This window comes from Haemaphysalis longicornis, unplaced genomic scaffold (genome assembly GCF_048455015.1).
Source record: "Haemaphysalis longicornis isolate Haplotype H1 unplaced genomic scaffold, Haemaphysalis longicornis Haplotype H1 scaffold_3, whole genome shotgun sequence".
NCBI classification, from domain to species: domain Eukaryota; kingdom Metazoa; phylum Arthropoda; class Arachnida; order Ixodida; family Ixodidae; genus Haemaphysalis; species Haemaphysalis longicornis.
The window spans coordinates 33,961,778-33,977,826 of NW_027526335.1; the positions used below are offsets into that span (position 1 = coordinate 33,961,778).

The 16,049-nt window shown below is 47.9% G+C and overlaps 1 protein-coding gene across 8 annotated transcripts in view; it reads right to left on the minus strand.

Annotated features, from left to right (window-relative positions):
- Nucleotides 1-16,049, minus strand: part of LOC144174242 (E3 ubiquitin-protein ligase TRIM33-like) — a 156,797-nt gene that overhangs the window by 26,141 nt on the left and 114,607 nt on the right. For 5 of the 8 annotated variants that reach the window (XM_077702813.1, XM_077702811.1, XM_077702810.1 and 2 more), the window contains exons 3-9: nucleotides 15,606-15,865; nucleotides 11,793-12,003; nucleotides 10,171-10,479; nucleotides 7,793-7,867; nucleotides 4,713-5,030; nucleotides 3,495-3,778; nucleotides 626-898 (exon numbers count right to left, since the gene is read on the minus strand). In XM_077702813.1, coding sequence (XP_077558939.1) covers nucleotides 626-898; nucleotides 3,495-3,778; nucleotides 4,713-5,030; nucleotides 7,793-7,867; nucleotides 10,171-10,479; nucleotides 11,793-12,003; nucleotides 15,606-15,865 — 1,730 coding nt within the window. The remainder of the gene's footprint in view (nucleotides 1-625; nucleotides 899-3,494; nucleotides 3,779-4,712; nucleotides 5,031-7,792; nucleotides 7,868-10,170; nucleotides 10,480-11,792; nucleotides 12,004-15,605; nucleotides 15,866-16,049) is intronic. The other 3 variants (XM_077702812.1, XM_077702816.1, XM_077702814.1) reach the window with 2 other exon arrangements.

Sequence of the window (16,049 nt, forward strand, 5' to 3'; positions counted from 1 at the left end):
GCACTATAAAACACGAAATCTTTCGAATAAAACCAACTTGCATTTTCTCTTCATGGCTCCTTTAAGTTTCGATTACCCTTTAGAGCATGCAAGCAATCAACATGCATTGGAGGACGGCATGGTGAGTTGCATTCTTTTACAATTGTTGCAATCTATTAACAAGGCTATTCTTAAAATGTAAAAAGGTACTAAGAGCCAAGAATGAGTTCACTTACACTGATTCACAACAATGCGTCTTCCTTTTTTTAAAAAAATTTTTTTCTTCCATCCTTTACATTTTTTTCAACAGCATTCATAGCACCAGCTAGAAGGGAGCCCTTTCATAGTAGCAAGCACTATATGGTGACGACCACGTTTATGCTATCACAGTGCTTGCCCATCACATTAGGAGGGGGGTGCAGCAAAGCATTGGTGAGGCACGCGTCAGTTTCTTCATTACCGCATGTGGGGTGGAAGCGCAGTGAAAAGAAGACTAAGTGCAATGGGCAGTGCAGCCAGGCATTACAAGCAGGCATCTCCTCTCTGTCTCTTTGTTCCCATGTCAGCACTGCACCTATGAGAAACCACGGAGTGCCGCGCTTCCCCGTACAGCCTCCATTGTGACTGCTAGAGGATGGCCACTCACCGCTCAAGGACGCTAGCCTCAGAGAGCCGTGGTGACCCGGACCCTGAGTTGGTGCTGTTGGCCATGAGGTGCGAGGGAAGCCGGTTGTTCGTCGACGGGGGCGTGCCGTCGCGCACATTGGACAGCCGGCGCATCTGCTGCTGCTGCTGGAAGGCGGCCGCGCGGGCAGCATTGGCCGAGTCCAGCATGATCACCTTGGGCGCCGGCTGCGGGATGATCTGCACGCCGGATGCCAGTGGGGGCGGCCGCGGCAGCCCGCTCGCTGTGACTGATCTGCAACGGGACAGCGAGGGGAAGGAAGAGGTCAGCAGGCTAAGTCTTGGAACAGCGCAAAGTAATGCCCAGGACACTCACCCACCACTTTCAGGAAGGAGCAGTTTCATTCACTGCGACAAATGAGAATTAATACTACCATTAAGACCATAACTACAGAACAAGAAAATTGGCACGTGTTCGTTTTAATACGATCTCACCAAAAGTGTTACAATAAAAGATCAGTGCTTGCTCGCTATGTAACTTGATTTCTGTTTCCCAATTTCCCTTCACACAGTCCTCGAGAACTGAAAAATGGCGGAAAGGTCTATTTCTAGATGCCATGTTTCCGTGTTGCCCATCATCTCACGAACTCTGTGCCTAATTCACCCCTAAAGTGAGGGAAAGTGATAGTAATGAGGTCTGGGGAGCTTCAAAATTATGCGGCAGTGTTAGCACTGCCACATAATCAAGGCAAATTCGTGCCGTGACTATTCGTGCCCGATGCGAGCAGCAACCAGCATCTTGGTCCCGTTTTGAGTCTGAATTCCTTCTCTTTCGTTTGTAGGCTTGAAAAAGTTGACATATTTTCAAATTCTGTTAAATTTTTGTGGTAAATTCAATATTGCATTAGACATTTTCTCTGTAGAAGCCCGAAAAAAGGCAGGGGGCTTCATTATGCCCTGAGGAATATCCAAGAAACACCCAATGCATATTAATATGACTAGCATTTACGCCACAGAAACTTAGGAGCTAATAATGTACACAGCTTTATGAAACTTTGCAGTTGGTCTAACGTTTTAGTTATGAACATACCCTGAAAATTTCTCTTCCAATATCTTCAAAAATAAAAAGAATTTAGGTTTCAAGGGTAGCCACCTCTCTTGAATGTAGACACGAATAAAGAAGTGGCCTTTACGCTGCTCTGTTTATAAAAGCCACCGACCAAGCTTGCCTTTAAAAGTGCGGACATGTATAAAGAACTTTTGGGTCCTTTATGATGCTCTACGCATAAAAGGCATGAAGCCACACACAAGGCAACACACTCAAATAAATGCCAGCTTGAAACTTTTCTTGCTCTGACCCACCATCACCCAAATGTTCAGTACAATCAAACAAACAAAAAAAAAGGTCCTTTCCTGCTACAGCAATGGGCACCACAATAATCTCAGTCAAGCCAGTCTCTCCCATGAGCATCACACTACTACTGCTACAAGAAAAAAATTTACGAAGATGGATGCATATCATCCCTTCCTGACCATCTCGCTACATAGGGGATCCGAGCATGAAATTTTAACCTGAAAGCTTCTAGGCTAGGTTGGCTAATGCATGCATTCAGCTGGTCTCCGCAAAAGGCATTCACAGCAGCGAACAGACAACAAACCCACGGAAGTGTAGTGAAGAGCAAGTGACTTAAAGGCTAACTGCACTCAAATTTCACCTCGACCAAATTTATTTTTCATGCATAGTAAGTACCCCAAATCAGCTGGGACACAAGTGGTAGCCAAATGAAACGCCTCGTTAATCAGTCAGGAGCGTTTAAAAAAGCTCCGCCGCAACAACGCTCCACCTGCCGGCGGATCGCGTTAACAGCCATGACACGCCTGTGACGTTCCAGCCGACGGGGGCTTCTTCCTCTGGCCAGCCACGCAGCTGGAGAACCGGTCAAGCTCTGCTACACTTCCCCAACATCACTGCAATGGCCGCGCTCTCCTCGGTTTCGGCTTCAAAGTCACCGATTACTGCTGGCCGCTTGCGGCTTACACGCGCGTATTTCAGCTGTTGTATTTTGCATGTTGCTTTCTTTTTAAGCAGACTATACGAAAATAAGGTTTTCAAGAGGCCGAAATTTTGAGTGCAGTTGGCCTTTAACCACTACTATATGCCAACACCACCACAAGGGACACAACATTTGAGGCACTGAAAAGTATGAACGAATAGATCAACAAAATCCGAGGGAAAAAAAAAAAATGAGTGCACCCCTCATGGCTCCATAGCACATTCCTAACAAAAACAAAAAAAAAAAACGGTGCGCCTCTAACTTTAACCGGAGGTATAGAAACATGGCGCTGTTCTTCATAGGACAGGAGTAGTGCCACTGTCGCCACTATAGAGTTTTCATTGACCGAATTTAAATCGCTCATGTACTTTTGCACCCTCATCTTTTCAGAGTAAGCTTAGAAATCCCCTGCAGCCTTTTAGGGCCGAAGCCCCTTAGGGGCGCGGGCTGTCGGCAACTAATGTCGTTGTTGTAACCGTCGTATCATGTAGTCACGGTACTAAAACACAGGGACACTCGTTTATGCCTCAGGCTAGGACGCAACGCGCACTAAAAAAACACCGAGACACTCATTTACACGTCGCATTAGAACGCTTCATGCTTCAAAGACGCGAGACTTTTACAGCAAAGCTGTATCCCTGTACCCCCCAACGGTGTCATCTTTGTTGGTAGAAATGCCAAGGTGTCGAGAATACACTTTTACACTGCATGCTTTCCCCTCCCCAGTTTTCACGACAGTAGAGGTGGCCCAGGATTTTTTTTTTTCCAGCCACAATGCCTGTACTGTAGTCAGCCAAAGTAAGCGTTTACAGCATGAAGCCCCAATGAAACACTCACCTAGACTTGTCAGCATTGACCGGTGATATGGTGATACTCGAGTTGAGCGTGATAGGAACACTGGCTGAGGAGGGCATCTGCTGGGCGAGATGGTGGTGTTGCTGCTGCTGCTGCTGCTGCTGCTGCTGCTGTTGCTGTTGCTGTTGCTGCTGCTGTTGCTGTTGGTGGTGTTGTTGCTGCTGTTGCTGGTGATGTTGCTGCTGTTGCTGATGGTGCTGCTGAATTTGCTGTTGCCTCAAATGTGCTGCCTGTTGAGCAGCGAGCGCTTGATGAGATGGCATCCCCTGCAGCAGAGTCAGGGAACGGAAAAAAAGTTTTGTGCGGCACTTTTGCTGCAGAATACGTAAAAGAATTTTGCAGAGCACCTTCTTTTAGCGAGTGAAAAATCCCAGCTTTCATGCACACAGAGAAACCTGACGTTTTTGGCCGAAAAGTGCACTGAATGTGGGGTTTGTTTTAAATACTCCCACATGCTAGTCGCCATACATTTACTCTGCGTCGTCACCAATTTCACTCGCTGTCACTTCAGATGCACGATCGTATAGTGCGTGCCACACTTCAAAGCAACTGGCTTCTAGGTTGAAGGTGACCTCTTGTGTTTGAGCGACATGCCCTTGCTTTGACCTCGTTCCTTTTCATTGTGAATTTATTTGCAAGTCAAATTTAGTCCACCAAAGCACAGTATGCAAGCCAAAATTTAGACATCTGTTTCAATCAAACGGGAAACAAGAAAGTTCATGTGTCCCACATTATACATGCCACCAATTAAAGCAACGTCAGCAAGTGCCACATCACCCCTTGCAGGAGTCAAGCTTTTCAGGCCAAAGAGCTAGCCACTCCTAGTATGTATAACATTCCCACATACACTACCAGCCAGAATACCACCACTCCTTCAAGCTTGGCATGCGCTAGCCTCTGAAACCCCCACCTCACACATGACAGCGCGGTCACACAGCAATGATAAGAGCACACAGGGCCCACAACGTGACCATCAAAATGCCTTTAGTACATGCACAGCACAACAAGCACCAATTGCTTTCTTATATAGCCGTCCAGAACAGTTCTGGCCAGTTCCCGGGCAGTCCAAAACTGCCTTCGCAACGAGGACATTAAGGACAAGCAAAGGAGACGTAATGCGTGACGGGCAGGTACGGGCAAGGAAAAAAACCACAAATGACAAGAGAGACCAAACTGTGCCAACACATCAGGTGGACTCACATGCTGCTGCCGCACGCCCGGCTGTGGCCGCATGCCCTGCATGTGGTGTGGGGGCATGGCGGGGCCCTTCTGGACGGCATACGAGCCGCCGGCCGCAGAGGGGCCCATGCGTGCCATGTGGGACAGTGCAGCCATGCTGGCCGTCCCCTTCTGGTTCATGGGACCCTGGTTGAGCAGGTGCCGCAGCTGAGGAGGCGGCGGCCCGCCCCCCGGGTAGCCCCCCCCGGGCACCGCGTACGGGTTGCTCCCCACCGGGTACGGGGGCGGCCGCACCCCCGGAGGCATCCCGTGCATGCCCATCTGCCGCTGCTGGGAAAACTGTGCAGGGGGGGGGGAGCAAACAGAGACCGTCGAGGGGACGTGCTGATTTCGTTCACAGCTGACACACACGCCCCGACGGCACTGCACTTATCGGCGGGGCAACATGCACTCGTACAACGACCACACAATACTGGCACGTGGTTAACACAAGAGATGCTTTAGTTGTAGCGTTTTAGTGCCCCCCGCCACACTTGCATAGGCGCCACTGCTGACTGAACCCTGAAATTCCGGGGGTCCACTCGTTGCCTCCCCATGCACCGGAAAGGGCCATTAGCCCCCAAAGCCTTATTTTTCCACACCTCACCACTTTGTCCAACTCTGTCTGACTTTGGCAGAAATGCATTGATCGGCACAGTAACCAGCTCCTCAATGTTTCAATAACTTAAGCCTGAGGTAAAAGCTTTGTCAGGGTGTACAGAGAAAAGACAACCAAACCAAACCTTCTGTGACAGTAAACATACCATAGCATTTAAAAAAGAAAAAAAAATACAAGCTAGAAAAGTTCAATCCCTTCTGCCAAATTAAAGGGAAGAAGCTTTACACACAAGTACAGTCAACAAATTTTTCTAACCCAGTGTCTACAAAATAAATGAAGATTGGCACAGCCTGCATTAGTGGCGCAAGGCTGGAGAAACAGCGGAGCTTGGGGTCGACCTAGCCTCTTCTGGTTTTGCCAAGTTTTGCCAGGCTTTGCTAGGCTTCGGCACGATACTAGGGGTTGGATGGTAGCCATCTAGTATGTTCTCGAGCAGCGCCACGACGGCGTTCGCGCTGCGCCTCTTCTTCCTCGGGGGTCACACACTTCTTCGGCTGACCCATGTTTTGCAGGAGTGTAAACGACCTGCTCCGCACGGAGTCATAAGGCGCTGTTTTGTCTGATTGTGCGTTCTTTTCAAGAGGAGGTGTGCGGAGAGGCATATAAGAAGGGAAAGAGTAAGGGTGCGTGCCACCGGAAAGTGATACAAGGAGCCACTGGCTCCATCTGAGTTCGCTGCACGTTTGATCCTAGACCAATGACTGCGCTGAGCAGCATCAGCGTTCGTGTCACCGCGGCACCACAGTGACATCATAGCTAGGTGAGGCTTGGCTCCGCCTACACAGCTGCTTGAAAGTCTTGCCGGGAGCCTCACATCAGGGGGAGTTTTTTTTTCTTTTCTTGATTTTTTTTTGCTAACGCCATCGAAGCAAGCTAGCGCCTAAACAGCTCCACTGTTAAAAATAGCAAAGCCTGGCTAAGCTTCTTTTACACCTAGTAATGCCTAGCAATGTCTTGAACTCCAATATTTTATCACAGTGCAAGTTGTCGAATGCAGTGCTTTAAAAGAGCAAGTATTTTGTTCAGCAGATAGGCAGCCAAGTTAATAGGGAAAAGAAATGACTCTACATTGCATACAAAGACCTTCACTATACAGTTGTTCTAAAGGGCCTTGCAGAATTAATTCTGAGCACTTGTAAACGCAGGCTTTGAATTAACACAACAAGGGCATAAGAACATAAATGAAGAAAATGCTGCTTCAATGATTTCCCAACATTACAGAGAATTAGGCGTGCGTCTTGCCCGAAGCACACAGGGACCAGCCAATTACTTCCACACCCAACAACTCAATAAAAATCCTGGGTGGCTACACATGCCATATGACAACCAAACGTTTCGTAAGCACACACACAGGTGATTACAGTTGTGTGCTGTATGAGTAACATAACTGCACATGATAAATAAATTCTACTAAGACCATCACATATCCAGCCTAAAGGCAAAGCGTAGCCTGTTGTACCACCGCGCTGCACAAGATAGTAACTGGTCAATTCAATCACGCGTCGCACAACTCTCCATCACCATTAAAACGGGGCAGCATTTTGCCGTTTTAATGAGGGCAGATTTGTTTAAGCTGATGATAAATGCATTAACACCAAAGCAGTCCATGCATTCCTAATTTTTCTCATCCAAAAAGGACTGCATATTCCAGAAAAGCTTGGTTACTCAACAAAATGCAAACCCAATACCAAACTGCTGTTAGCACTACCGTAAGTAGGCAGCAGACAAGGGACCTTCAACAGGAGACAGCAAAGACTGAAGCACAGGTCAGGCAGTCATGTCGTCAGTATACGAACAACAATAAACACAGAACTATTCACCACCAAAGCACATTACGGACAAAAGCTTACTCTTAATGTGCTGCTTACCACTCACAGGCACACAACACACATACGTGCAATGAAGTTTCGAACTAAAATCCTAAAAGCTATGGGCCAGAAGTTGTGTTCAGGCAATGGAATCACCTCATGTGCAATGCACAAAGATATTGATCAAAAGAATATATCGACTGTCTGGGAAGTGCGCTAGACAGCGAGCTAAATTCCCAGCCGGCAGCCACAGGTTCTCGCAGGGCTGCTTCCCACAAATCGGGTCAGAAATCACCCATATGCGTTCCCATTTCCTAAGGAAAACATGCTCAGGTTACACCTCCATGCACATCGCCAGCGGCACCACAGTCCCCAGGCAGTCCAGTCGTAGCACAAGACAGCAGGTAGGAGCAGCCAGAGAGGGGCACTTTTTTTTCAAGAGCATCTTCTCGGCCAGTAATGGGATGGAAAGGGGAAGAGCGGGAGCTGCAGGGGAAGGCGAACGGAAGAGAAGCTAGTCCACAGCAGGCGTCCACTACGAGGGGGGAAGGGAGAACTAGCCAACACGGGGGAGATGGGGGGAGAGAGAGAGAGAGAGAGGGAGAGAGCTGGCCGGGCTTTGTCGATGTACCCACATGGTGGTAAAGTCCAGGGCCTGGGCCTGTCGGCATTGAGGCGGGGTGGTAACCATCAGGGTACCGGGGAATGGACTGTTGTTGTTGGCGCCGGCAGCCACAGGAAATAAGAACACACCAAGACACTCTCTCACACACAGGTCTCTCGATCCTTTTAAGAAACGCTCTCTCTCACTGCTTCTAGCTCGCTGCCCAGGAACAACAGCTAACAACTGACTGCAACAATTACAACCCAGCTTTAATATCGTTTTACCAGTGTCACGAAATTACTGCAGTACCAGTAGATTTAAAGAAACTGAGAAAGGAAGGGAGAAAACAACAGTAAAGGTAATTAAGCACTCTGTCTTTACTGTGTGACTGCTTTGTAGTTTAAAAATGTAGCCCGGCCTAGCATACAGCTAGCCATACTAACAATGCATGACGACGCACAAGCGCTTCGGCTCAATACTGCCCTCACACACAAGAAGTGTATGCCAGAGCCTACAAAGTCTTCAGGCATGGCAATCTTGCCTTAATCACAGCAGAGTCTTCGAGCTACTCAGCCCAGAAATGAGAGGAGGAAGAAAAAGAAGAAAGAGTAGGCGCTGATCCCTTGCCCCAGCACCAGAAAAGGAGGAGAGAAGAAATATCATCATGAGCAGCCCACCCAACAGACTGAAGTATGAGCAGGACACCCCGGTGTTGAGGAGCAATAAGTAAACGACCACTGCAGAATTGAGCGGCAGATGATCTATGATGAAACCAAGGCTTGTATAAACTAACACACCCCACACGAACCCACTTTTTTCTCATCTACTGCCACAACGCATTTGCAAATGGATGCCCAACCTATCTGCCCGGACAATTGGTGCGAACGCGGTAGCGGGCGTGCACATTTCATATTTCGGGGCCTTAAACTCTGGACTGTCTAAGCCAATGTGGCTGTAAGTAAAGGTGCGTGATGAATGATCCGGAACATCAAACACACTTTACTGTACGTGGTTGTGCAATGCAGTGCACTGATGGGGGAAACCTTTCTCAATCCACACTTGCGAGTGGACACATTTTGGAACAAGCTTATCACTTCAACACGAGCTCTTCCTTATGTAAGGAGTTGAAATGTTAGTACGTGGAGCAAGAGAGTCCATCGCTTTCAAGAAAAACAGGCTCAACAATGGAAAGGCAACTGCATGCTGTCATCGCAGTGATCAACTATGCATTCACATTGTGAATGCGGCTCTTCCTTTAGTAAGGAGGTGAAACGCTGGCAGCTGGAGAAGACAAACCATTGTGTTTTTTTCAGAAATGGACTAGACCATAAAAAGACAACTGCATGCTATCACCCCCGTGGTAAATGTTGTGATAAATGTTGTGGTAAAAGGTGTTAGTGCAATAAGGCAAACAAGGAAAGTAATGTTCAAGCCACCAGTTTGCACATTTACAGAAAGACACAGCTACACAATGGGACAAAAGCAGTCTCACTGGGTCATGCAGTAGTTGAGAGAGCCATTAAGGAGCTGAACTAGAGAACTTGTACATTTAGCAACAGTACAAAGAACAAAAACAATAAAAAGGGGGAAAAAACGCACTCAGAAAATAACTGTCTCTACCCACTCTTATTAAAGGAAGGTGAACAGTTTCCTGGCAGGACTGAAGGGATTCCATGCTGTAAAAAGCAGAAACCTCGCCAGGGTTTTTTTCCTATTCCTCTCCATTTTGCAAAGCCATGAGATGATTTCACAAAAATGTTTTTATTTGTATCATATCTTGCACGTTACTTATGCTACTTTACTGCCTTGACATCAGCTTCTGCGGATCTATAGGAATCACTTAATGTATGAAAAAGGTTGTCATAGTTGATTACTGAAAAGACTACCGCTGCATCTCAAAAGCCCGCAATTACTCAAACGCAGTCCAAACATGCCACCCTCGTGATCATTGGAACCTAATACTACTGCCTATGTTAACTGTAGCGCACACACTTCTATGAAGGATTCCCGAGTCTCCCAGTCTTACCATGAACTTATTAAAGGAGCAGACCAACCTTTGGGTCGAATAATTGCCAAGAAATAACTTTTTTGAAAATGATTTTTCTTATATGTAACAGTTCAGCTATCATTTTCTTCATGGGAAAACTTTCGTGCATGGGAAATGAGTAAATAAAGGGTAATATTAAATTTTATGATACATGTAGGGTGCAGTGTTGGCCTCCACGTTTTTGGAGTCACTTCAGGACACGGTTTTTCTTTTGGAAATTCAAAATTGCATATTTATGACGCTGCGTATTAATCAGACAGCTGAAAGCTTCGAGGACTGTTTTGGTTGCCGCTCAAACACTTGTGTACCGACACAGGAATATCCCCAATACGTCGCCCGATCGGAGAGTAGCTGGTTCCCACCTGCTGTTGTTGCTGTTGCTGTTGCTGCTGCTGCTGCTGCTGTTGGTGCTGTGGCTGTGCCGGGGGTACCGCGTCGAGCGGCGGTCGGTGCTGGTTCAGTGCGGCTGCTGTGACGAGGGGCGGCTTGGCTGCCCAGGGCGGGTTTCCCACGATGGGCTGCTGGTCGACCAGGATGCAGCCCAGGTCGCCAATGTAGTTTGTCAGGAAGTCCGACTCGTACAGGAACTTGATGTCCACCACGTGCTGCGGGTTCGGGATCTCGCAGCGCGTCTTCAGCACCGTCCGCATCTGGTCGTCCAAGGAACACACCTGGCACAGCGTTAGCGCCTCTCCCGCAACACATGCAACTTGGCCAGCACATCGACAAGGAAACTAACATCACGCTCAAAATTACAGCCGACTTTAATTGGTTGACTGAACCTGATGGGTTGTAATTGGTAGACTGGTTGAATTATTTACTTCACTGCCTGTTTTTTCAAGCCCTGTGGTCATCAACGCCTGTGGGCATGTAGATACATTTTTTTGAAGAGAAAACTTGGCCATGCGTCAGTTTTTCCAACGGAGCAAGAACATATACAAGAAGCGGAACACCCACTGCAGCAAGCACAAGTGAGCGACCAGATAATTTCACAATTCAAACTAACGCCCACTACAAAGCTTCATGGCTGCCACAGCAAAAGAGAAGGTAGAGCCACCTGACAGACGAGATGATAGCGGCCGCAATTGACTCTGTGGCTACGCAGTGGAACGCTATCGTAGTGGCTGTGCAGTTATTCTCCCACAACAGATGACACTAGCTTAACTTGCGCCATGTGCTCACATTGTGACATTATCTGGTCAGCCTACGAAGGGACGTTTCCCCTCCTATTATGTTCTTACTCCGTGGATTTTCCACAAACATTAACTACGGCACACATTGCAAGGCTAGCAATCGTCGCACTGACAGGTGCCTCTGCAGAAATCATTTGCCGTCTGGCGGCTCCTTGCCCCAGAGGCTGAAAGATCAAAATTAGAGAGACAACTGCTACAAGCAAGCTGTGGAGAAAAGCAATGCTACAAAGTACAAGGGGAAACAGCACAGCACCAGCAAAAAGACAAGGCGTGCAGTCAAATGCACTACTGTTGCCTAACCAATGAAAACAGACTCCCTAAGCCTGCTGCAGTGGGTATATGGCCACAGAAACCCTCAAAGTCAGCAAACAGAGCCCTCGTCTCTTACACGTAAAGCCTTTTAACCACGTCTCAAGAAAGCCCTTATGTGCAACACAAAAAAGGCAATGCTTGAAATACCTTCAAGAGGCACATTTTTTCTGCCATGCCCATGAACACAACACTTAGCTGTGCAAATAATTCTCTCATCCTTCCAACAGTGCAAAAGCTCGATGAAGTGCATCAACCCAATAGTAAAACTTCACCTTCAGCAGCCATCTAGTATCTAACTACTTAGGTGCCATATCAGGTGCCATGTCTTGCAGCTGCGTTACACCCCAACTCCACAGGTGTGCTCCCAACGAAGCTCCCCATGAGCCTCTTTGAACACGCAGCTAGTTCACAATCGGGCACCGATTTTCTCATGGAAATGCCAGCCATGCCAATCATGCCAACGGGGGAGAAGGCCCTACCTGATTGCAGATGGTTCTCTTGCTAAAAACGAGGGCCACATCGCTTCCACGGTTAATCGCGGCCTCGGCAAACTTGTGGCACTGGGCGAGTTTCAGCGAGAGAGCCATCAGCTCTTCATTCTTGGACGAAAGCTGCATCTTCTTCTTGTTGCAGATGTCGTTCAGCTCCTGAAGCAACAGCTTGCCACGCTTGTTGATTTCAGTGATGAACCTGAGGGCAGAGACAAAAATGCCACGTGGTCAGGACAAAAGAAATATTACTTTCAAAGGACACTCCCTCCTCCACTGAAAGAAGTCTATAAGAATATTTCACCAACAGCCTTTGCCTGCGCTAGTTATAGTCGGCATTTCACCATGATATCGCTCTCGAAAGACAATGGCAGGCGAGTAGGTCTGTGTCTACGCTTCCACATGGGAATTCTGAGAAAGCATTCAGGGAACCAACTCAATTAGTGCTCCTTCAAGATGGCACAATCTTTCCCATAGGAATGCCACTTCAACTTCACCGAAGATCGACAATAGACGGAGAAAGGCTCTTGTACCATGCTGCACTCCAGTTGCAAGAAAGCAATGTTCTTTTCATGTCAAGATAGCCCAAATATTAAGTGTGCCCATGCATGAAGCCCTGGACGTGGATTGGCAAGGTGACTTTCCCAAGCTGCGCTCGGGTTACATGAGCCCCTAGATGTATGGCTTATCATGTTCCGCACCTGTGTGGCTCCATCAGTAGATGGTTTTTCTTCGCTTAATAGAACTGTTGAGACCCAATAACTGATTGGGTGCTCGCATTGTTGGTTATTCTTCAAACGACAAGACATGGTGTCAGAGGTGGGATATGCGAGCGAGACGTACCCTAGATCAACTTTTGCTAGCCAGCAAAGCTTGCTACGGAATACAAAGACATCAAGCCTTCTATCCAGTTCAACAGCGCAGGGCTTCGATTGCCACTGAAGTTTGATTTTTCAAACCACAGCTCTATGGGTCTTCCAATTCGACGACTGTCAATATGCATCTGAGCTCTAGCAAGCACCAGGAGAAGTACAGGTCAGAACGCTTCTTTATGCCATGGGCTTCCAAGACACCCGCATACCTAGTTCTTGGCTCTCCAGCAATGTGCAGCGAAGACGGGAGCTGGCTAGAATCAATCAAAAAGAACTTCGCTGATCACTTCATCCACCGGGTCAACGAGGTCTACGAAAGTGCCTCCTTCCACCGTTGAACAGAGAGCGAAGGCGACAGTGTAGAAGAGTTCTGCACCGCGCTGCATACGCTTGTCAAAAAGTGCAACTACGCCTCAGCAGAAGTAGAGGAGCGACTTGTTCGAGACAGGTTTGTCACGGTTCTCCGGGACTCTAACCTTGTGGACAAACTGAGCCGAACAGAAAAGCTCACCCTCGAAGAAGCAAGACTACAGACTTGCATAAACAAAGATGCCATAAAAGCCCATGTACTGGTATTCCAAAAAGAGCCAAATCCTGTTCATATTGTTGCCGAGGCCAAAATTCAAACACACTTCCAAAAGCTGCAACATGATTCAAATTGCCACGGTAGCTCCGGCGAAGATGTTACCAAGTCCAACACAAGCGACGCTACCACGAGGTGCAGATACTGCGGTCAACCAGCTCAAACTCGGGCAGATTGCCCGGCTAGGCAAGCCAAGTGCAAAGGGACACTTTGGACACTTTGAAGCAGTGTGCAAAAAGAAAGGCAAAAAGAACATGGGTGCTCTTGCCCTTCACTCCGTAGCAGCCATTACCAGAGCCAAGTTTGTAAAAGTGGCCGTCAATGGTTACGACGCTAACTTCAAAGTTGACTCAGGCGTAGAGTTAACAGTGGCACCAGACTCATTTCCCTGCATACCAAAACATCTGCAAAAGCCAGAAGGTGTATTATGGGCCCAGGAGATTACTCCCTCACTGTTCTCGGAACATTTTAAGCGAAACTAATCTGGAAAGGCAGGTCTACAGTGCAAACAGTGCATGCTATGCCTTCTCAAGACCCACCACTTCTTGGATTCCCAGTGATACAGGCTCTTGGAGTTATTGGATTGATGGACGGTGTAACAGATTCTACTGTCACTTTGAAGGAGTCGCTTGGGTGAGATGCAAGACAAATACGTGATACAGCTTCAACGTGATACTGCCGAGGAGAGTACCGATTCCACTTCACAAGCCCGTTCAAGAGGAGCTCAGCAAAGCTTGAATACCAAGGAGTTATCTGAAAAGTGGACCGTCCCACACCATTGTGTTCCAGTATGGTAGCTGTTCCAAGAGGAGGAGGGAGCTGTTCAAGGAATTCGTGCTTAGGGAATGTCACATACTACCCTTAGCCAATAACATCCTGGGACACCTCGGATAAGCAAAGGCATTTTCTAAGCTTTATGCTACTACGAGCTTTCACCAGGTGAAGCTATCTGAAGCAAACCAAGCCAGGACTTTAGCCGTCATCACGCCGCCCAGCAACTCCACCCACTCTCTGAAGGGGAAGACGTATGGGTGCAGGATATGTTGTGAGCAGTCCAGCAAGACGATCGTGCTCACATATTGCTGAAACACCAACCGACATCATTCAGCGCAACCGTCGGCATTTCGTACAACACAATGGTGCAAGCATTACTGATGGCCTTACGTCCGGCAGTTCAAGTACGGACGGACAAAAACCAGTGAGTGTTGAAAGCTCTGCGGACCTAAGAGGAGAGCTGACCTCAATTCAATGCACGGAAAAGCCAGAAGAAACGGCTGCAATGGCAGCTATGCTGCCATCAAGAATGCGCACAACTGATCATCCACATGCGACAATAACAAGGTCCGGCCAACAGGTGAAGCAACCGAAAAGGCTGGACTTGTGAAAGCCCTATTCTCCAGAAGGTGGGTGTAGTGGACCCGCCAGGGCAGTTCGGGTTACTGGTGTCGCGGGATGCGTGGCTCATGCTCCCTGCCTGGGCAGCGGGAAGGGGGTTACGCTTCGTTTGATAAACAGCTGAGTCCCAGCAACAGATCAGTGTGCTCGTATTCTTCCAACAAGACACGCAAGTTCGTTACTGACTGCACGCACACAAGTAAGCAGTATAGTATAGTGTAGTATTGATGCAAAGTTCAAGTTGGCTGAGCTGGTAGATATGGTTCAATAAACTCCAGGGTTTATAATCACACTTAATATTTATACAAAAAACACAACACAAGAATTACACGAAGATGCTCCTCATTGTGTGATGTGATAGAAGTTTGGCTGACATGCACCTTATGTGCATAGCTGATGTAATGTCCTTCTACGAGCTCTGCCACAGTCCAGTCTTTATGCCATTTTTATTTCGATGTGGGATATTCCCTTGATCATAGCACTTGTGTTGTCTTCCTTGCTCTTGAACTGTGTTATTGAGCGCTATTAAGTTCCCAGATAGCACAATACACAGCCCTTCAGTACTAGCAAATAAGCTGTGTTCAGCACAACCACAGATAAATGAGTAGCAACCAATTTGTTTTCAAAAGGGCCACTGATTCTCAATTGTGAGGTCTACGTCTTTGCTTGAAAAGAGCTTGGACAACAAAATTCAGAGAAATTATCACCTTAAAGGCAGAGTTTACAAGGCAGAGATGCAAAAAAAGAACTGGGACCTTCCCGAGATATGCAGCTTGGTCATGCGGATGACTTACTATATCGCGTGCAGCCACTGCAAGACGGGAATAAAAAAAAGATCCGCATAATTGTTAACGTGCTTAAGAACGAGCACCACACGCAGGATTCTGTGCTCAGTGGCCGCTTTGCACGCACATGGCAAACACTGGGCCCTGCCCCACTGGTAAAGCAGCCCACCTGACAGCGAACATCTTGATGTCGCTGGTGACCTTCTGCTCCTGCTGGGTGATCTCGTGGTGACGCTTGCTGACCAAGTTGCGGGCCCCCTCGATGTACGACTGCTTCTCGCGTATCTTGGCCAGCAGGCCGTTGAGGTTGCTCTTCTGCTGTTCACAGGCCGACGAGATGAACTGGTACTTGTGGTCCTTGTGCTCCTGGAGCTGGCAGTCACGGCAGGTCAGCTTGTCGCACGTCTCGCAGTACAGCTTCAGTTGCTCCTGCAAGCCGGCCCACAACGGCCGTCAGGGGCAGCCCGCACAACAACCATCGTCGGGGAACAAAAAACTTTGTCCAGGACCCAAAACTCCTACTAACTTCATCATGAAACGGAGGGGGCTGAACCTTACAAGACGACCACGGTTGATGCGCATCAACCGTTTCGTGTGTCCTTTTATTCTGTGG